The sequence below is a fragment of the Schistocerca nitens genome, chromosome 3, assembly GCF_023898315.1.
Source record: "Schistocerca nitens isolate TAMUIC-IGC-003100 chromosome 3, iqSchNite1.1, whole genome shotgun sequence".
Lineage (NCBI taxonomy): Eukaryota > Metazoa > Arthropoda > Insecta > Orthoptera > Acrididae > Schistocerca > Schistocerca nitens.
Window position 1 is genome coordinate 780,506,075 of NC_064616.1, and position 23,800 is coordinate 780,529,874.

Sequence of the window (23,800 nt, forward strand, 5' to 3'; positions counted from 1 at the left end):
AGTCTAGGGGACTGATGACCTCAGATGTTAAGTCCCATAGTGCTTAGAGCCATTTGAACCATTTTGAACGTCGAGCCTGCTTTCTTTTCTTCCTAGCGTTGTAGTCAAATACTGCCGACGAGAGTAGGTCGTACCGTGAAAATTTCTCATTATGTAGCAGGAAGCAGAAAGCGCACACTTCACAATGTATGAAAATTGCTTGGCAAGCGGCGAACACTGATTAAAAGAAATTGCCGATTTCCATCAGTTTTCATGTGTTTGGCGATAGTAAAATTATATTAATAAAATACTGTGACACTTAGTGACCTAAGATATACGAGAAAGTACTTCTGCTTGTAGAAACTCACAGATCAAGAGTAAGAAGGGAGGTTAGAGCTTAACGTCCCGTCTGCGCCGATGTCATTAGCGACAGAGCACTAGCTCACGTGGAAAAGAATAGGGAAAAAAATCGGCCATGATATTGTTGGAGCAATCACCTGAAGGAAATTAGGAGAACCTAAATGTGATGTGCGGACGGATGTATTAGTCTTACTCCTCCCGAAAGCGAGTCTAGTTTCCGAGCTCTGCGCCAATTCAAGTTGGAGTGGTGCGTGTGGAGGGCGGGGGACTGGATAGCAACCACTAAAGATAACAGTACTATCATCATCTCGAAGAGTTTGATCAAGACAACGTTCGTCACAAGTGGCTTCTAATTAAATGCGTGCCTATGGAGTATCGTCTCAGCTGTACGATTAGATTGGTAATTTTTTGTCATAAAGATCACAGTTCGTTGTAATTGACGGGAAGTCCTCTAGTGAAACAGAAGTAATTTCAGAGGTTCCCGAAGGAAGAGTTGCGGGCCCTCTACTGTTGTTAATCTACTGAAATTAAACGAGTTAGGAGACAATTTGTGTAGTCCTGGCAGAGGTTCGAGTCCTCCCTCGGGCATGGGTGTGTGTGTTTGTCCTTAGGTTAATTTAGGTTACGTAGTGTGTAAGCTTAGGGATTGATGACCTTAGCAGTTAAGTCCCACAGGATTTCACACACATTTGAACATTTTTTGAGTAGTCCTCTTAGATTGTTAGCTGTCGTTTACCGTGTAGTAAAGTCATTAAAGTCATCAGAAGATCAAATCAAAGTGTAAAATGATTTAGACAAGATACTTGTATGGCGCTAAAAGTGACAATTGACCCTAAACACGAGTATTACAAGAATCTGTTAAATTTCGGTTACAGAATAAATCACATAAATTTGAAAGTTGTCAGTTCAACTAAATACCTAGGGATTACTATTACGAACGATTAAAATTGGAACCGTCACATAAAAATGGGGAAGGTGAACCAAAGACTGCTTTTTATTGGCAGAACACTTAGTAGATGGAACAAAACCACTAAAGAGACAGTCCACATTACGGTTTTCTGTCATCTTCTGGAGTATAGGTGCGCGGTATGGGATCGTTATCAGATTGGATTGATGGAGGAAAACGAAAAAGTTGAAAGAAGGGCTGCTCGTTTTGTATTATCGCGAAATATGGGGGGGGGGGGGGGGACGTCTAAGATATGTGAGAGTTGGGGTTGCAGTCAATAAAACAAAGGCGTTATTCGCTGCGGTGAGATCTTTACACCGAATTTTAGTTATCAGTTTTCGTCTTCGATTACGTGAATATTTTATTGATTTGGACCTTCATAGGGAAAAATGACCACCGTAATAAAATAAGAGAAAACAGAGCTCGCACAAGGTGTTGATGTTACTCAAGTGCTATTCAAGAGTGGAAACGTCGAGAAATAGTCTGCCATCAGTTAAGTGTGAATTGCTAAGTAGTAATGTAGACGTAGATGAATTGTTGAACCCACACAGCGGTGATATTGGTGTATATTATGTTTCTAGCGTGTGGATGTTAACCTAGCCACCTTCAATAGAAACAAACGAAGTAGAAATGATGACTGGGAAATGACCGACGTAACATGGGAGAAGCACCACTGCACCAGCTTACGTCGCGATCATGTCAGATGGCTATGTATCAGTGAGGAAGCTCAGGATTCTTGAGTCTCATTAAGATTGTCACAGAGACTCTTTACAGCAGCGTCGTATTGTTACAAAATACTAAATCAGCTGTGAGAGCCCAATGTTATCTCCTTGACGGTCTTGCAGTACCACCCATTGTCGTCGAAGACGTCTAGTGGCACCATATATGGAGAGGCTTTATGGCCTCGAGACCTTCCGGCGCATTTACGGTATCATAAAGCTCCGTGGCACAATGCTTCGTTGCAACGCTTCCTCAGTCGCTACAAAAGGACGACGTGCCTCCTATTAAATTCTTGCCTCGTGGGCGTAAAGAACTCTTTACTGTTAGTAACACAGTCTGCTGTACCTTCCAGGTCCAACTTTACATCTACATTTACGTCTAGGTCAATACTCTACAGTTCACACTTAGGTGCCTGGCAGAGGGTTCTCCGAACCTCCTTCAGACTATTTCTCTACAGTTCGACTCTCGAACAGCGCGCGGGGAAAATGAACGCTTAAATCTGTCTGTGCGAGCTCTGATTTTTCTTATATTTATTTCGATGATCCCTTCTCCCTATGTAGGTTGGAGACAGTAAAATATTTTCACATTCAGAGAAGAAAGTTGGTGATCGAAATTTCTTGAAAATATCTCCCCACAACTGAAATCGCCATTGTTTTAACGATTGCCACTTCATCTCGTTTATAATATCCGTGACGCTTGCTCCTCTATTTCGCAATAATACAAAACGAGTTGCCTCTCTTTGGACTTCTTCTATGTCCTCCGTCAGGCCCATCTGGAAAGGGTCTCATACCGCGCAGCAGTACTCTAACGGAGGATGACCAAGAATAGTGTAGGTTGTCTCTTTAGTAGATCTGTTGCATCTTGTAAGTGTCCTTCCAATAAAACGTGGTTGTTGGTTTTCCTTCTTTACCACATTATCTATGTGATCGTTCCAACTTAAGTTACTCATAGTTGTAATTCCCACGTATTTAATTGGATTGATAGCCTTTAAAATTGTGTGTTATATCGTGTAACCGAAATTTAACGGATTTCTCTTCGTACTCATGTGGATGACCTCACATTCTCCCTTATTCAGAGACAACTGCCACTTCTCGCCCCGTACAAATATAGTGTCTATGTCCTTTTCAATTGGTTTTGATCTTCTGATGATTCTACCAGACGACAAATGACAGTATCATCTGCAAACAGTCTAAATGAGCTGCTCAGATTGTCTCCTAAATTGTATCTATAGATTATGAACAACAGAGAGCTTCCTTGGGAAATTCCGGATGTCGCTTCTGTTTTACTCGATGATTTCCGTTGATTACTATGTAGTATGACCTTCCTGAAAGGAAATTACGAATCCAGTCGCACAACTGAAGTGATATTCCATAGGCACGCTATTTGCTTAGACGTATTTTGTGAGAAACGGTGTCAAAAGCCTTCCGGAAGTTTAGAATTATGGAATCAATCTGAGATCCCTTCTCAATAGCACTTATTACTTCGTGCGAATAAAAAGCTAGTTGTGTTTCACAAGAGCGGTATTTTCTTAATCAGTGCTGACTGTGTGTCAATATATATCTGCATTTTCTTTTCCATGGTGTTTACCACGTCTATTACTCTATTTTATTAGAAATATTTTGTGAGAAACGGTGTCAAAAGCCTTCCGGAAATCTAGAGATATGGAATAAGTTTGAGATCTGCAGTCGATAGCACTCATTACTACGTGCGAATAAAGAGCTAGTCGTGTTTCACAAGAACGATATTTTCTGAATCCGTGATGATTATATGCCAGCTTTATATCTGCATTCTCTTTTCCAAGTGTTTATTGCGTCTAGTAGGAGTGTGCTTTTCCAGGATTTTACACATTTTATATTATTATTTAACTTTGTAGCCGGGTACTTTTCTTCTAGGGGAAGAAATAGCGCGTGCCACCTGTCTACGAATCGGGGATCAGCCCAAAATTTACCTAAACGAGCGTGAGAAACCGTCTAAAAACCACACTGAAGCTCCCTGGTATATCTGCCTACGGCCGTCAATCCGTCGCGCGTTCCTTCCGAGTTTGGCTTACCTATCTGTCTGACAAGTTAGTACATTGCGCGTTACGATCTGCGAGCGGATCAACGTAGTATCTGCATTACTCTATAAATTTACCCATTGTCTGAAAGCCTGTACGTCTGTAGAGAGATCAGGCTCATGCTGTGGAGTGGAGCAGTAGTCTATGGGAAGAGTTCCAGTTAGCTTTTTGTGTGTTGCAGGTTCGACAGTGAAGAAGACTGCCACCACGCCTGCGCATGAATGCAACGACGTCCCTTCCCAAGGTAAACTTGTGAACCATTACTTGCTGCTCATTTGCTTTTGTTCTTCTCTGAGCTATTCAGTCTTACATTTCACGGCCCCTTAGAATGTTCAGTTATAATATGGCAGGGGTTACTGAGTAAAGTTGCTCATTAACGAACACTGCTGGACAGAAAAATGTATTACGAGGGTCACTCCAAAAGAAATGCACACTATTTTTGTAAAAGTACAGTTTTAATTCTACATGTGTGAAAGTTTTACGGTGTGTAGATACATTCATCCCGCTTGTTTTCAAACTTAGTTCAACCTGTTCCCGTGAGTGGCGCCGTCACAGCATGTCTTCAAGATGGCTGCTACACTTGACGTTCGTCAGAAGCAACGTGCTGTCATAGAATTCCCGTGCTGTGAAAACGAGACAGTGGGAAACATCGACAAGAGGTTGAAAAAGGTGTATGCAGGTGCTGCTGTCGATCGCAGTACAGTTAGTTGGTGGGCAAGCAGGTTACGTGATAAAAGCGGGCACGGTAATATTGAGGATTGTCCTCGCAGTGGCAGGCCTCGTACTGCACACACTCCAGACAATGTGCAGAGAGTTAACGAATTGGTGACTGCTGACAGACGCATCACAGTGAACGAATTGTCACGCTACGTTGGGATAGGGGAAGGAAGTGTTTGCAGAATACTGAAAGTGTTGGCGTTAAAAAAGGTTTGTGCCAGGTGGTTTCCCAGGATGTTAACAGTGGCTCACAAAGAAACAAGAAAACCGGTATGCAGCGAACTTTTGGAACAGTACGAGAATGGTGGAGATGAATTTCATGGAAGAATTATGACAGGTGATGAAACATGGCTCCATCATTTTTCACCAGAGACGAAGAGGCAATCAGTGGAGTGGCATCATGCAAATTCACCCAAGAATAAAAAATTCAAAACCACACCTTCTGCTGGAAAAGTTATGGCTACACTGTTTTTCGATTCCGAAGGACTCTTGCTTGTGGACATCATGCCAAGTGGAACCACCATAAATTCTGATGCATATGTGACGACACTGAAGAAACTTCAAACTCGACTGAGTCGTGTTCGACCACATCGGCAAAAGCAGGATGTTTTGCTGTTGCACGAGAATGCACGGCCACATGTCAGTCAAAAAACCATGGAAGCGATCACAAAACTCGGATGGACAACACTGAAACACTCGCCCTACAGTCCTGACCTGGCTCCATGTGACTATCATCTCTTTGGGAAACTGAAAGACACTCTTCGTGGAACAAGGTTTGGAGATGATGACTCCCTTGTGCACGCTGCCAAACAGTGGCTCCAACAGGTTGGTCCAGAATTTTGCCGTGCGGGTATACAGGCGCTGGTTCCAAGATGGCGTAAGGCAGTTGAGAGGGATGTAAATTATGTGGAGAAATGAAAATATTGTTCCTAAAGGATTTATCTACACACTTAAAATTTTCAAACATGTAGAATAGAAGATGGATTTTAAAAAAATAGTGTGCATTTCTTTTTGAGTGATCCTCGTATAAAGAAATCATTAGAAAAATGTACAATATTTCAGCCGGATATAACTAATGCTTATACAAAATAGGAAATAAATTCTCAGACATATACGAATTCCGTTACTGCTAACAAATACCGGATACCAAAACGCTGGTCCGATCTGAAACAAGACCTTTCCAAGCATAATGTACTTCCTATGGGCACCGTAGATGTTTGCCTTCTCATCTTTAGATCAAAAGGATTCTAAGAGTTTGATACGGATCTGTTACAAAGATAAAATTTAAAATTATCCATTGTCGGCTGTGGCATTCCGTCGAACGGTAGCCAAAGCTGCGGAATTCGTTCAATAATAGAATCGGGAACTGCTCAGTTCACGCGATTGTAAAATGTTCACTCGTAGTTTCCGAATGACGTAAAGATGCTCTCTTCCGCATATCAGTAATGTTGAAATGAGCGTACGTTATTGACGTGTATATAGGGTGTTTCCGTAAGAGCATGCAAAAACTTAACGGGACATACAGGATGATCCACGGAACAATTTGAGGCAGGGAACCTGGGGTCGGAGAAGCCAGAGTAAGGAGATAATAGGAATAAAATAACATTACTGTGTACCTTTTTATTTACGTTAGTTACCCTCATTGACAAAATACTATATCATACAAAATGTGCTGAAACTGACGGCCATTACCCTCAATGCAAGCGTAACATCAGCGAAGAAGATTCTGACGCACTTTGACAAATATCCCTGGTGTGTTTCGAATCACATCACAGGTAGCAACAATTCTGGCAACTAATTCCATCTCTGTATCAAATGGTTCAAATGGCTCTGAGCACTATGCGACGTAACTTCTGAGGTCATCAGTCGCCTAGAACTTAGAACTAATTAAACCTAACTAACCTAAGGACAGCACACACATCCATGCCCGAGGCAGGATTCGAACCTGCGACCGTAGCGGTCGCTCGGTTCCAGACTGTAGCACCTAGAACCGCACGGCCACTCTGGCCGGCATCTCTGTATCCACAGGTGTCTAATACACAAGTGACTTTAGATATCCCCATAGGAAATGATCAAGGGGATTCAGGTCAGGTGATCTCCCAGGCCATGGAATAGGACCTTCCCTTCCAATCCAGCGACCAGGAAATACAGTACTGAAATGGTTGCAGTCATCCACACTGAAGTGAGACGGTGCACCATCATGCTGCATCTACTTCCCTTCACGAGCAGCCAAGGGGACAATGTAAATACGACACAACAGAGGCACCTTATGGATAAATAAAGTAAACGGAACCTGCATCATAACTTCCCAGTTACCAGGCTCGTCGTCCTTGTGTCCTTGGAGGAAATCAGGAATGTATATGTAAATAAACAGCACAGTACGTCTAAACTTGCACTCCTGTTAGTTGTAAATAAGCTGGAAAACAGTAATGCTAGACAAAGCGGTAGACAAATTTACTTCCATATCTTCTTAAGCCGGCTTCTCCATTCCTAGGTTCCCTACCTCGAATTATTCAGTGGAGCATTCTGTATGTCCTTTTACATTTCTGCACGCTCTTACGGAAACATCCTGTACAAAGGAGTCGCACATCCTACGTATCTGTTCTTACATATTACAAAAGAAAAAAGATTTAAAACACAGGTAAATGTTTTTGGGAACATCCATTAACTGAATGGTTCAAATGGCTCTGAGCACTATGGGACTTAACTGCTGAGGTCATCAGTCGTCTAGATCTTAGAACTACTTAAACCTAACTAACCTAAGGACATCACACACATCCGTGCCCGAGGCAGGATTCGAACCTGCGACCGCATTAACTGAAAACTGAAGTAAGTGGCTTTTCTAAAACACGAAAATTTTTGCAGAGCAGAAACACCATGACACAGATTAAAAAATGTAGGCCCTTAAGAACGATTAATCATTTGATGAACGGGAGTATGGGCTAAAAGTCCTCAATAGCGAAAATAGAGGGATGAGCTTGGCTTTTCCTTCAGTACAATAGTGTGCAATAGTACGTGGATACTTTCAGACAAAAAAAAGGATTTAGCATATACGAGGAAGAGCTGAAAAGTAATGCCTCCGAATTTTTAAGTGAAAACTTAAAGCTTTTTAAATCAAGAAAATGTTATCAACGTTCTACATCTTTATACTTCATGTCTACATATTTATTTAGTCACCCTGTCGATGAATAAATTTCTCCCAAGGAGAGACCAATTTGTTGATATCGTCACTGTAGACTGTTTGACTTTGTTGACGGAGCCACAACCTCACCTCTGCTTGGACCGCTTTGTCACTACCAAAGTGAAGTCCTCGAAGGTGTTCTTTAAGTTTTGGAAACGGATGAAATTCGGATAAGGCCAAGTCGCGACTGGATGGAGGATGCTCAATGACAGTGAGCCCAAGGCGTCGGATTGTTGCAGATGTCGCAGCGCTCATGTGTGGTCTGGCATTGTCATGCTGAAGGAGAGGGTGCGCCATATGTGGACGAACTCTTCGAATTCGAAACTCGATTACAAAACCCTGTTTCTCACTTACCGACGTAGTTGCGTTACACATACCATGTTACACGCTACAATTCGGAGCCTTCGGGCGACAGAGGGCTGCAAATCTGTTGACGTGAGGAATAAAGATATAGAATGTTAATAACGATGATATCTCCTCTGGTTGACAGCCGAGTCAATGCGTTGTTCTCCGGCAACGTTTCAGCAAGTTTTTTACGTGCCATCTTCAGGCGAAGTCTTCCCCTGAAGATGACAAGTAAAAAACTTGCTGAAACGTTGCCGGAGAACAACGCATTGATTCGTCTGTCAACACGAGAAGATTTTATCATCGAGATTCGCCGAGGAAGCCTGCATTCTCATAATGTTAATAAGGTCTGTTTTATTTAAAAAGGTTTAGGAGCTTTCACATAAAAGTTTCTGAAGTATTACTTTTGAGCAAGCCCTCGTATTTGAAACAACTTAGGTGTTTCATGTTGTTAATGCAGTGTAACTAAAACTGTAAGAAGAGACATAACCAAAACGTTACTCATCAGCTGAAATGTACTCCAGGTGGACTTTATTTTCCTTGGTCTTACGAGTAGCAACTCGATTTATCCATCAATAACACATAGTTACAATGTACATAGAATTGAATAAAATAATACAGAAATGCGTATTGAAAAGTAGAGAAAGCTCAAATCGTTACAGCTGTCTACACTGTGATTAAACAATAATCAGATTAATAGATAGTTAAAACTGTGTTGAGTTACTGTTCACACCATTCCTGAAATATTTTCAGAAGCAAGACAGAAAAATAGAATGTGTACACCATTAAAACCTACAGATTGTGCCCATTACTCTTAAGGAACTTAACAATCACTTAACAAAGCCGCATGCCTTTGGTAAATTAAAGAGAAGTTGCTGATTGAGGGACGTGGTATCTTATACTCAGCAGTGTCGTCAGAAAGTCCAACCGTTGGTAGTCAAATTTGGGACACATAAACAAGATGTGGTTGACGTCAGCTTCCGACTCAGGATCACCCTTACATACCGGCGAAGCCTAAATGTTGATCCGATGTGGATGTTGAGGAAAAGAGGTGTGACTGGGGCGAAGTCGTATGATAGTAGAAATCGTGGATCGGTTCAAATGTGTCCTCATGAACTACGGCTGTGAAGAAATCCGAGGTTGGAGCACTGCGTAATAACTGCCTTTCGTTTACTGGGAAACGTTCCACATCTCTTGCCATTGTTGGTTTGTGCGACCGTTGACCTCACGTAAGCAGTCTGTGTAAGGTAGTTTCAGATCCAGGACAGTGCCTAAAGATGTCGCTTTTTTGGCTAATGCATCAACTTCCGCATTATATAGGACACCTGCGTGGGAAAGCATCCACAGCAAATGAATTGTCCGTCTCATCCATGTTCTGTGAGTATATTCCGAAACTACATTCAAGGTATAGCTGTTAGTTGTTTTGTTCCATCTCTTGTGTTGAATATTTTGAACTACGCTTTGAGAGTAAGACACAATATCCTGGGGAAAGAAGTGGAAGAGACAAACTTAAGAGCTTCCATAAGTGCCACTGTCCCCTCCGTAAATATAGAAGCGCTTGGGGACTGTTTGAAGGTTTTCCGGATCTGAATCTGAGAGCAGAGAAGTGCACATGCAGTATATCCTCCTTGCGGAATTTTGGACCCATCAGTGTATACACTGAGAAAACCAGGCATCTGAGCTGCAACCAGATGACTGAATATGGTATTGGCATTGACACTTTCCAAACAGTTTATATTAAATTAATAGACTGGAATATGACAGATGAGTGTATGAAAATCGTAGTCAAAAAGAGGCAAATGCGATGAACATCGTGTAGAACGTATGAGAGGTGGCCAAGTGTCAAAGCTGGTACAAACGGCCGGAGCTTTATTCCTTCTGTAAGAGGCAGTCCATAGTCGGTAAATGCAGGCTCTACTTTGGCAGACAAAACTGTCTGTAATGGCCGTGCCTTGAATGTAGAATTTATCCAATAAGATTTGCCGTGTAATGCCCAAGGGCCTCTCCCCTACTTTCACTAAAAGAGCGTTGGTTGACGTCGAACGCATGGCTCCAAGACAGGTTCGAATGACTCTGTATTGAAGAGTATCTAGTTTGGTGAGATGAACCCTTGACGCACTGTGCTAAAGTTGACAGCCATAGTCTAGCCGAGATTGAATAATCCCCTGGTACATGGTGAGTAAACTACTCTGGTTCGCTCCCCACCACACACGGGTAAGTGATCGAATTACATTTAAGCCTTCTTCACACATGATAAAAATAGATCCGATATAAGGTGCCCAGTTTAACCCTGAGTCAAAAATCATCCCTAGAAATCGAGCTTGAGATTTTACGTGGAAAGTGTACTTTCCACACGTAGTGTGACCATCAATGGGAGCCGATGTCGACTTGTAAAAGAGGACGATTACTGATTTCTCAGCCGAAATCTCCAGCCCATTAGTAAACAGCCACTCATCATTATAAGCAATGATTGTGAGTAATGCCATTTTCGCCTGAAGATACGAAGTGGCAGTGAAATAACACAGGCATCGTCTGCATATTGCAGTATCTTTGTGGGGGGAGTGATTATGCGCTCTAGATCATGCGCTTACAGAATATACAGGAGGGGTCTTGAAATTGCACTCTGAGGCAAGCCCTGGGAGACAAGAAAAGGTCCGATCATGTTTCCTTTGTGACGGACGTAGATGGTTCTTTGAGCGACCAGGGTATTAATGCCAAAATCATCCATGGAGGAATTCCGGACTCCGCCAGTTTGCCCAAGAGAGCTGGTATATGAAAGTGATCGTACGCTCCCATAACGCCCAGAAAGGCAGCGACCACTGTTTGTTTCATTTCAAAGGCTGACTTAATATCCACATCAAAGAAATAGTGATTGTCCATAGTCCCTTTGCCTTTTTGAAGCTGTATTGACTCCTAGGCATCGATTGCGATTTTCAAGCCACCATTCCAATCTGTTTTTAACCATTTGTTCCAGAGTTTTGGCAACACACGACGACAAAGCAGTCGGTCTATAATTAAAGGCCACATTTGGATCTTTACCACTTTTCAGAATTGGAATTATTACCTGCATCTTCCATGTTGCTAAGAGCTACCGATTAAAAGTGTATAAAAGTAAATCTTTTGCTTCTGTATGCAGATTCGCAAGCATAGAATAAGGGCTTTGTTAATAAGGAGCTCAGCCTCGCTCTAGCAAGTCACGCTGCAGTCAACAAATGCGTGTCTGAAGTGGCAAGAAACAACAAGAACGCCTTTGGGTTAGACAAATGAGGGGCTTCTACAGAGCAGGGCCGGCCACGGTCTGCCAAACTTCACGCGGGCAGATCGCTCGGGCCACAGTTCGACCTTTCTCGGCTTTGCTCGCTCCTTCCCCGAAGTACTCGGTACAGCACGACTTTTCATTTAGTGTTGCGGTGTGGCAGTTTCCGGTCGGCACAACTGTCTTCACTCCGTTAGAACTGTGGTGTAAGCGCTGTTTACCCTCCGCTATTTGACTGTGGTAAGAAGGACGTTTACATGTTCAGTGGATGCTTCAAAAAAAGAGGCAGCCTAGCGATCTATCGTCACAAGCGTTTAAGAATGAATGGATTGACAGAAGGGAGGGATAAGAATTCTCAGTATCTATTATGCAGTCGCTAAGCGACGGATACTGCAGACTTGCTGCGTGATGATAGTACAATACCATGCAGAAAGAATTAAATTTAGTTGACAATGAACGAGCAAAAAATTACAAAGATCCACAGATGGGATTCATTCTACAATAAATCAAGAAGCGCTTTGTTCTAAATTTTCAGTCACACGGCATGTGAAGGAATTGGTAGTATGAATAGTAAAATTTATGAATTCGTCTGCATTGTTGCACTGTCATCTGCAAAAGTTTTCGATAGAACTGAACGAAGAGTATGGAGCCTTTACATATTACTGCAAAGTACGTTGGTTAAGTCAAGACTCGTTATTGTTGAATTTATGAAGGAAAAGGGAGTACGGGAACGAAAATTAGAATGTCCGGTATGGTCTGCAGACCTCACATTTTAAGTGGACTTGACTGCACACTGCCGACAGTAAGACACTGTAAGGTGAAAAACTACTTCTTTCTGATTCGATTCGGATGCGTTTAAAAAGAAAATCCCTTTATACACTACTGGCGATTAAAATTGCTACACCACGAAGATGACGTGCTACACACGCGAAATTTAACCGACAGGAAGATGCTGTGATATGCAAATGATTAGCTTTTCAGAGCATTCACACAGGGTTGGCGCCGGTAGCGACACCTACAACGTGCTGATATGAGGAAAGTTTCCAACCGATTTCTCATACACAAACAGCAGTTGACCGGCGTTGCCTGGTGAAACGTTGTTGTGATGCCTCGTGTAAGGAGGAGAAATGCGTACCATCACGTTTCCGACTTTGATAAAGATCGGATTGTAACCTATCGCGATTGCGGTTTATCGTATCGCGACATTGCTGCTCGCGTTGGTCGAGATCCAATGACTGTTAGCAGAATATGGAATTGGTGGGTTCAGGAGGGTAATACGGAACGCCGTGCTGGATCCCAACGGCCTCGTATCACTAGCAGTCGAGATGACAAGGCATCTTACCCGCATGGCTGTAACGGGTCGTGCAGCCACGTCTCGATCCCTGAGTCAAGAGATGGGGACGTTTGCAACACAACAACCATCTGCACGAAGAGTTCGACGGCGTTTACAGCAGCATGGACTATCAGCTCGGAGACCATGGCTGCGGTTACCGTTGACGCTGCATCACAGACAGGAGCGTCTGCGATGGTGTACTCAACGACGAACCTGGGTGCACGAATGGCAAAACGTCATTTTTTCGGATGAATCCAGGTTCTGTTTACAGCATCATGATGGTCGCATCCGTGTTTGGCGACATCGCGGTGAACGCACATTGGAAGCGTGTATTCGTCATCGCCATACTGGCGTATCACCCGGCGGGATGGTATGGGGTGCCATTGGTTACACGTCTCGGTCACCTCTTGTTCGCATTGACGGCACTTTGAACAGTGGACGTTACATTTCAGATGTTTTACGACCCGTGGCTCTACCCTTCATTCGATCCTTGCGAAACCCTACATTTCATCAGGATAAGCACGACCGCATGTTGCAGGTCCTGTATGGGCCTTTCTGGATACAGAAAATGTTCGACTGCCGCTCAGGCCAGCACATTCGCTAGATCTCTCACGAACTGAAGACATCTGGTAAATGGTGGCCGAGCAACTGGCTCGTCACAATACGCCAATCACTACTCGTGATGAACTGTGGTATCGTGTTGAAGCTGCATGGGCGGCTGTACCTGTACACTCCATCCAAGGTCTGTTTGACTCAATGCTCAGGCGTATCAAGGCCGTTATTACGGCCAGAGGTGATTGTTCTGGGTACTGATTTGTCAGGATCTATGCACCCAAATTGTGTGAAAATGTAATCACATGTCAGTTCTAGTATAATATATTTGTGCAATGAATACCCGTTCATCATCTGTGTTTCTTCTTGGTGTAGCAATTTTAATGGACAGTAGTGTAGAAAGGACACATTCTGACAAGGTAGTCCGGTTCCTTAAGCTCACTGCCGTTAAGGAAAACGCGAGATTTGACAATTTACGTGCAGTGTTCCCGCTAGGAGGTGTTGGCACCATTCCTGCGTCTGTTATGATACGGGCTTATGAGCCTCTACAACAGGGCCGGCTACGGCCTGCCAAACTTCAAGATCGATTTCTGGGGACGATTTTTGACTCTCGGTTAAGCTGGGCGCCTCACATCCCATCCATTGTTACCTGGTGTGAAGAAGACTTAAATGTAATTCGATCACTCACTCGTATGTGGTGGGGGGCCTTGAGTGAAATACAAGGATAGATTTCTAAAGGTTTGAGGACACGGTGACTCTTGCATCTGTTTTCAAGACCGTCTGCCGTCTCAGTTAAAAGCGCCCCTGTGCACGTGCAGATGTAACTGCTTGACCTGCAAGGTAATTTCAGTTTTGATTACAAATCTTATTACGTTAAAAGTGTCCAGGGCGTGTACATTGCTTTCGTCAGGCAGAATTTCCATGTCTCCATAATGAGGTTGCAATGTTCTATAATATTTCTATCAACATGCTGATGTGAAAGACATTTTTTTAATTCTGAAACGAATTTACTCACGATTACGTGGCAAGCTGGGTGCGAAAATCCGTGAAACTGTATGCGTCTATCAGTATGCCTACAGTTCGCAACATGTAAAAATTATATTGTCTTTAGAGCGCCAAAGAAAGGTTAAATAATACTGAAAATTTGCTTTGTTTGTGATCTACGTTGTTGAGAAATGTGAAATATAAAACCAAGTCGTGTTTCATGCGATGGCACTCCTATTTAAATGCGGTGCATTACCAAATTTCCCCTTTTCCCCCTTCTCACTCTTAAACGGCGTGGCTTGGCGGTGGGGGAAACGTGCAGCGAGGCCCAGAATTTTGGCACTTGGGCCCGGGTTCGGTCTGCGAGCCGAAATCTTGACAGGCCCTGCTCTACGAGGTAAAGTCGCATACAAACTTTTCGCTTGCATAAATGTACCGTTGCTGAGTCAAAAATGTATTCTCTGAACGAATGCTAGATACAAACTTGAGTACAACAGAATGTAGCATACTCAAGAATGAATGCTAGCATGAATATAGTTTTCATTGTGTTTGTTGCATCACGTTAGATCGTAATAAGACATTTCAACTGGCTTCCATTTCAGAAGAAGTGATTCGTTCGTTTAGGAGACAAAATTATTATAGCCATTGCACTCGCCCAAAATTTAATAAGTCCCTTTCACATGGTACCCTTTTTCACATGGTATCCTTCTAGATAGACTAAAGTATACCACTGATAGACCACTCTTTTGTGACAGATAATAGGAGAGATCGTGGCAACTATCGAACCATTTCATTACTGACAACCAGTTCGAAAGTTTTAAAATAGGTAGTGTATTTAGGTTTTTTATTGTTTTTGTGGGGATTCGCATCCTCCAAATGCTTAATAAAAGAAACACAGTCTGTATAAGGCTATAATGTAGACGATCTTTATTTAAATAGTGCGATAAGCTAATTTCGATGACTTGTAATTTTCAAACACATATGTAATGTTGCGTATTACATGTCGTAACTGCCAAATTATTTTTCACCACACATAAAAACTAGGCATTGTATGCCATCCTTACAATGTGAATCGATTCACATTAAGGTGACAACATTAAACATCAAACTACAATTCCACCATTTCACTCTCCGTGTGTCAAAATATCTGAATAGCCTAATAGTTAAGCGGCCACTCGCGATAATTCGGGTGCGAGTCCCGGTTTGGCACAAAGTTTCATTGTCAACTTGGCATTATACAGCTGACGGTCGTCCATATTTGCAACTGCGAATACATTTCACGTATTTCATAACGAGGAACTTTGCATCGTCCTTCGTAACAACTCTGGCACTGCAGTATCTTATTTATCCGCTGAATACGTGCATGGGACTTTCAATTAAAATGTCTCCCCTGTACGGAAAATAAATAATGGATCTACGAGGGTAGGTTGACAACATGTGGAAGTATAGGTGTGGCCGTGAGTCGTGCTCGGATAGCCTAATGGTAAGGCGACCGCTCGCGATAATCCGGGTTCGAGTCTCAGTCCGGCACAAATTTTCATTGTCGTCATTCCATTATACAGCTAATGGTTGTCCATATTCGCAACTGCGAATACATTTCATGTATTTTTACATGAACACCCATCGATCAGCTCAGAACAATACCAAAGTCAGAATCGAAGTATTACATTATAAAAAAGTGAGCTATTTTTTACTGACGCTTATCATAATATCAGCCGTCTACGAAACGTTGTTTCTCTTTGCACAAATAAAATGTCTCTTCAAATTAGTAATAACTTTAACACTTTTTACACTTTTCCTTATAAGTTCATAACAAATACGTTTTATTTATACAGGATTTTCATTCATATTTGTATTAGTCATAATTTTACCATAAATGTGACGCTACAAGAGACGTATGAGGTATTATTGAATTATTATTAACCACTTAGTTTGGGTTAAAGCTAATATTTGATTTTCGCTAATGATGGCCGGGACTATAATAATAGTCCCTTCTTTTTAGTCACAAAATTTATTTATCAGTAAAAGTTTGGTCTTGACGATCATGTATTCAAACACTCCGTGTTTCGGAGTCGCTAAATACCATTATCAGGCCCATTAATAGACTACATGAAATCCTATACTGATGAGCTAAAAAGCCGCCCGGAGTGGCCGTGCGGTTCTAGGCGCTACAGTCTGGAACCGAGCGACCGCTACGGTCGCAGGTTCCAATCCTGCCTCGGGCATGGATGTGTGTGATGTCCTTAGGTTAGTTAGGCTTAATTAGTTCTAAGTTCTAGGCGACTGATGACCTTAGAAGTTATGTTACCTCGAGCAATTAAACAGAGAACCGACTCGTGGAGATAACATCTTCGACCTACTGATAACAAACAGACCGGAACTTTTCGACTCTGTAAGTGCAGAACAGGGAATCAGTGATCATAAGGCCGTTGCAGCATCTCTGAATATGGAAGTTAATAGGAATATAAAAAAAGGGAGGAAGGTTTATCTGTTTTGCAAGAGTAATAGAAGGCAGTTTTCAGACTACCTAACAGATCAAAACGAAAATTTCTGTTCGAACACTGACAATGTTGAGTGTTTATGGAAAAAGTTCAAGGCAATCGTAAAATGCGTTTTAGACAGGTACGTGCCGAGTAAAACTGTGAGGAACGGGAAAAACCCACCGTGGTTCAACAACAAAGTTAGGAAACTACTACGAAAGCAAAGAGAGCTTCACTGCAAGTTTAAACGCAGCCAAAACCTCTCAGACAAACAGAAGTTAAACGATGTCAAAGTTAGCGTAAGGAGGGCTATGCGTGAAGCGTTCAGTGAATTCGAAAGTAAAATTCTATGTACCGACTTGACAGAAAATCCTAGGAAGTTCTGGTCTTACGTTAAATCAGTAAGTGGCTCGAAACAGCATATCCAGACACTCCGGGATGATGATGGCATTGAAACACAGGATGACACGCGTAAAGCTGAAATACTAAACACCTTTTTCCAAAGCTGTTTCACAGAGGAAGACCGCACTGCAGTTTCTTCTCTAAATCCTCGCACAAACGAAAAAATGGCTCACATCGAAATAAGTGTCCAAGGAATAGAAAAGCAACTGGAATCACTCAACAGAGGAAAGTTCACTGGACCTGACGGGATACCAATTCGATTCTATACAGAGTACGCGAAAGAACTTGCCCCCCTTCTAACAGCCGTGTACCGCAAGTCTCTAGAGGAGCGGAAGGTTCCAAATGATTGGAAAAGAGCACAGTTAGTCCCAGTCTTCAAGAAGGGTCGTCGAGCAGATGCGCAAAACTATAGACCTATATCTCTGACTTCGATCTGTTGTAGAATTTTAGAACATGTTTTTTGCTCAAGTATCATGTCGTTTTTGGAAACCCAGAATCTACTCTGTAGGAATCAACATGGATTCCGGAAACAGCGATCGTGTGAGACCCAACTCGCTTTATTTGTTCATGAGACCCAGAAAATATTAGATACAGGCTCCCAGGTAGATGCTATTTTCCTTGAATTCCGGAAGGCGTTCGATACAGTTCCGCACTGTCGCCTGATAAACAAAGTACGAGCCTACGGAATATCAGACCAGCTGTGTGGCTGGATTGAAGAATTTTTAGCAAACAGAACACAGCATGTTGTTATCAATGGAGAGACGTCTACAGACGTTAAAGTAACTTCTGGCGTGCCACAGGGGAGTGTTATGGGACCATTGCTTTTCACAATATATATAAATGACCTAGTAGATAGTGTCGGAAGTTCCATGCGGCTTTTCGCGGATGATGCTGTAGTATACAGAGAAGTTGCAGCATTAGAAAATTGTAGCGAAATGCAGGAAGATCTGCAGCAGATAGGCACTTGGTGCAGGGAGTGGCAACTGACCCTTAACATAGACAAATGTAATGTATTGCGAATACATAGAAAGAAGGATCCTTTACCATATGATTACATGATAGCGGAACAAACACTGGTAGCAGTTACTTCTGTAAAATATCTGGGAGTATGCGTGCGGAACGATTTGAAGTGGAATAATCATATAAAATTAATTGTTGGTAAGGCGGGTACCAGGTTGAGATTCATTGGGAGAGTCCTTAGAAAATGTAGTCCATCAACAAAGGAGGTGGCTTACAAAACACTCGTTCGCCCTATACTTGAGTATCGCTCATCAGTGTGGGATCCGTACCAGATCGGGTTGACGGGAGGGAGAGAGATGATCCAAAGAAGAGCGGCGCGTTTCGTCACAGGGTTATTTGGTAACCGTGATAGCGTTACGGAGATGTTTAGCAAACTCAAGTGGCAGACTCTGCAGGAGAGGCGCTCTGCATCGCGGTGTAGCTTGCTCGCCAGGTTTCGAGAGGGTGCGTTTCTGGATGAGGTATCGAATATATTGCTTCCCCCTACTTATACCTCCCGAGGAGATCACGAATGTAAAATTAGAGAGATTCGAGCGCGCACAGAGGCTTTCAGACAGTCGTTCTTCCCGTGAACCATACGCGACTGGAACAGAAAAGGGAGGTAATGACAGTGGCACGTAAAGTGCCCTCCGCTACACACCGTTGGGTGGCTTGCGGAGTATAAATGTAGATGTAGATGTAAGTCGAATAGTGCTCAGAGCCATTTTTGATGAGCCAAAACATTATGACCACTGCCCACCGCGAGTTGGATGCCCCCTGTTGGAGTTGCGGGCACGTGACGCGGTAAAGTGTATAAGCGGAGCAAACATGGACGGGGGATCGCCCTAGCGAAGATAAGGGCTGAAAATGGGAAAATCCATTGTCGTAAGCGACTTTGACAAAGGGCAGATTATTATTACGCAGAGCCTGTGAACGAGTATTTCGTAAACGGCGAAACTGGTCGAATGTTCACGAGCTACTGTCGTTAACATCTATGAAGAGAGGTAGTAGGACAGTGAGACAATCACTAGGTGCTAAATGGTTGGACGTCCATGACTCTTCACAGAAAGTGGGGTTCAGAGGCTTGTCTGCTCTCTGAAAAGAAAAGTGGTGATCTTTGGCGTCGTTGCCGAAACAGCACAATGCTGGTGCACTCAGAAGTGTTTTGGAGCACACCGTTCATCGTACAGTATTGTACCAGAGCTCCGCAGCAGACTACTCCTACTTATTCACTTGTTGACTCAACGACATCGTCAATTACGATTGCAGTGGGCACGGGGCCGTAGTGTTTCGACAGTCGATCAATAGAAGCCGTTCGGCTATTCGGATGAATCATACTTCTGCTACGCTAGGTCGATGATTGTCTCCACAAACGCCATCATCGAGGTGAACGACGACTTGAAACATGCAGCGCGCCACGGACGTAGGTTGGCGGGGGCAATAGTACGCTATGGGAGACATTCTGTTGCGTTTGCATGGGACCTGTGGTAATAATCGAAGACACGCTGACAGCTGCAAACAACCTGCATCCCTTCATGCCTGATGTCTTCCCCGACGCCGATGTCACCTTTCAGCAGCATAATTGTCCGTGTCTCGGAACCATAACCGAGCTACAGTGGTCTGAGAAGCATTATAGTGAACTCACATTGATGTTGCGGCATTGAAATTTGCCTATTTAAACCCTATGGAGCCCTTATGGGTCGCTATAGGGAGCTATCACAGCGTGTGCAAATCAGCAGTCCATCATTTACGCGAATTACATGGCTTTCGCGTAGACATCTAATGCCACATACCCCTCAAAACATACCAACAAACTGTCGGTTCCATGATCCGCAGAGCCGGCCAGTGGTCGAGCGGTTCTAGGCGCTACAGTCTGGAACCGCGCGACAGCTACGGTCGCAGGTTCGAATCCTGCCTCGGGCATGAATGTGTGTGATGTCCTTAGGTTAGTTAGGTTTAAGTAGTTCTAAGTTCTAGGGGACTGATGACCTTAGAAGTTAAGTCCCATAGTGCTCAGAGCCATGATCCGCAGAATCAGTGATGTGTTTCGTTCCAAAAACGGACAAACAAGCTATTAAGCAGGTGGTCATATTGTTTTGGGTCATCAGTGTGGATATCGCAAGTACTTTCTCAGCAGCACGATCATATATGTAATCCAGTATATTAGATACGTCGGTGGTTAATACGGCCATGAACGCCACAATACAGATTAAATCGATCACCTGAGTATTGGTTCTCACTCAGCCCATGATTTGCTATACTTTTGGTCACAGTTTGTCCATATCCATTCTTTGATGAGATATTACATGCCAATTTTACGTTCCGTGAAGAAATTTCACCCGTAGATTATTATAATTCGAAAACAGGATCCCCGGTAAAAATGTATTAAATAACGACATTTTAAAGACAGACGTATTTCTCAAAACAATCCTCTTAAACATACTCATCTTATCTCTTTTTTGTCATTACACGTTTCAGAAAACTTTACATTATACACACAAAAATTGGAAATTTGTGGTAAGGACTATGGGACCAAACTGCTGAGGTCATCGGTCCCTAGGCATCCGCACTACTTAATCTAACTTAAACTAACTTATGCTAACTCTAACCTCGAAGGGGGGGGGGGGGAGCCGCGCGAATCGTAAGAAGACGCCCTTAGACCGCACGGCTACCCCCGCGCGGCTTTATACACACACCAAAAAAAGTTTTGCATCACCACGGTTCCGAGAGTTCCGGAACCTGTACAGAAAAGTGGAATAGAGATCAACATAAACACCATTTCCTCCCTTTTTATTGCTCATGAAAACGACACACTGCATGTTGTACCACCATACAGCGAGACCTTCAAAGACGGTGGTCCAGACTGCTGTACACACCGGTATCTCTAATACCCAGAAGCACGTCCTCTTGCATTGATGCATGCCTGTATTCGTCGTGGCATACTATCCACAAGTTCATCAAGGCAAGTCCAGATTGTCCCTCTCCTCAACGGCGATTCGGCGTAGATCCCTCTGAGTGGTTGGTGGGTCACTTCGTCCATAAACAGCCCTTTTAAATCTATCCCAGGCATGTTCGATAGGGTTCATGTCTAGAGAACATGCTAGTCACTCTAGTCGAGCGATGTCATTATCCTGAAGGAAGTCATTCGCAAGATGTACACGATGGGGGCGCGAATTGTCGTCCATGAAAACGAATGCTTCGCCAATATGCTGCCGAAATGGTTGTACTATCGGCTGGAGGATGGCATTCACGTATCGTGCAGCCGTTACGGCGCCTTCCATGACCACCAGCGGCGTACGTCGGTCCCAAATAATGCCACCCCAAAACAGCAGGGAACCTCCACCTTGCTGCACTCGCTGGACAGTGTGTCTTAAGGCGTTCAGCCTGACCAGGTTGCCTCCAAACACGTCTGGTTGAAGGCATATGCGACACTCATCGTTGAAGAGAACATGATGCCAATCCTGAGTGGTCCATTCGGCATGTTGTTGGGCCCATCTGTACCGCTGTGCATGGTGTCGTGGTTGCAAAGACGGACATCGCTATGGACGTCAGGAGTGAAGCTGCGCATCATGCGGCCTATTGCGCATAGTTTGAGTCGTAACACTACGTCCTGTGGCTGCACGAAGAGTATTATTCAACATGGTGGCATTGCTGTCAGGGTTCCTCTGAGCCATAATACGTAGGTAGCGATCATGGAGTGCAGTAGTAGCCCTTGGGCGACGTGAGTGAGGCATGTCATCGACAGTTCCTGTCTTTCCGTATCTCCTCCATGTCCGATCAACATCGGTTTGGTTCACTCCGAGACACCTGGACATTTCCCTTGTTGAGAGACCTTCCTGGCACAAAGTAACAATGCGGGCGCGATCGAACCGCGGCATTGACCGTCTAGGCATGGTTGACATACAGACAACACGAGCCGTGTACCTCCTTCCTGGTGGAGTGTCTGGAACTGATTGGCTGTCGGACCCCCTCCGTCTAATAGGCGCTGCACGTGCATGGTTGTTTACATCTTTGGGCGGGTTTAGTGACATCTTTGAACATTCAAAGGGACTGTGTCTGTGATACAATATCCACAGTCAACGTCTTTCTTCAAGAGTTCTGGGAACCGGGCTGATGCAAAACTTTTTTTATGTTTGTGTATACTCGTTGTACAGCTCATAGTTTACTTGCACCTTTAATGTTTTGCCAAGCAAATATTCTTAAGTAATTTGTAACGGAGTATTATCTTCTTTTTCAGATGGCGTCAACAGTTGCACAACTGCACATTAGATAAGATGTCACATTGAAGTATAACGCACCTACATTGGATGAAAACGCCATTATTCTGGGAGCCTTTGGACTCTTCTTTCACATCTGTGGATCATTCTTAATCAAGACATATCATATGGATATTTCAATTTACATTTTCAGTATTTATGTGTTCAGTTTAACTAATTACATCTGTTAAATACATATACTTGTTGTTATTTCCTGTATTTACCTTATAAATGGTTGTACAAATGATTTATGAATGTCAAGCATAGTCTTCATTCGACATTGTGAATCTACGTTACGAAGACAGGAGTAGTTCTGAATTATTTCAATAGAATGAATATGTGTCAATACTTGTGTGCGAACGGTAAGGCCAACGTGATCCATTCCACGAGAATATACGATTTGGTATAGTTAGTGTAACTGTATAATATCTTAAAAATGAGTTGCTTTAGTTTTCAGCATCTTACGATCAGTGAAGTTTGTGAGAGTTAGTGCTGTTTGTACAGAATTTTGAAGTTCCTCTGTTTTGGAAGTGATTTAATACGTCTCCTTGTTGTTGATATGCATGTCTATGACTTGACGGGTGTACAGAGATCTTTATACACACAACAGCTGCGCCTGAACGATATAAATATTCTTCCCGTACTAGATTTCGAATTGGAACTGTGATAGAATTGGTAAACGGTTATTAAAATACGTTATAGTTCAGGAACTCAGTATATGATTTTTACATAATTTGTTTGTACGTTTTATTGTTCTAATTTTAATGCACGGATGCTGACATTTTTATTTTTCCACTTTGGTATGGCTGATTTAAACAGAACACCGGAAGTGACATTGTCAGCCTTCAATCATAAATACCACTTCTCATGCTACACTTGACTATTTTGTTACAGATCCACGGGCGATTTTTGTGATATTCTGGGTTTCATGGGTTTATTTTTTTGTGAAGCTTACTCTCATTTTCAAGCGGCAGCTTTGTGCTGCTAATAACATGTAGTTATTTTTCCATCGATTGAAAAAATTTACAGTAAAAATGACTGTTTTCCATTGCTTTAAGCCAATACTGTTATATATGCATATGAAAGACGAATAAAACCTCCATTCAGAGTACCACACTTACTTTATTAAAATTTTCTTTTTCGTTTTACAAATTTATCAGAACAACCTTGGAAAGATATTAATAAGCGTAAAAAACAAACAGTAAGAGGGTTACTGCTCTGTTGTTTGAGGTAT

The 23,800-nt window shown here is 42.9% G+C and overlaps 1 protein-coding gene across 1 annotated transcript in view; it reads left to right on the forward strand.

Annotated features, from left to right (window-relative positions):
- The window catches only part of LOC126249759 (kunitz-type serine protease inhibitor dendrotoxin E-like), a 51,580-nt gene extending 28,818 nt beyond the window's left edge, over positions 1–22,762 (forward strand). The window contains exons 3-4 of the mRNA XM_049951448.1: positions 4,243–4,305; positions 22,548–22,762. Coding sequence (XP_049807405.1) covers positions 4,243–4,282 — 40 coding nt within the window. The 3' untranslated portion in view covers positions 4,283–4,305; positions 22,548–22,762. The remainder of the gene's footprint in view (positions 1–4,242; positions 4,306–22,547) is intronic.
- The last annotated feature ends 1,038 nt before the right edge of the window (positions 22,763–23,800 follow it).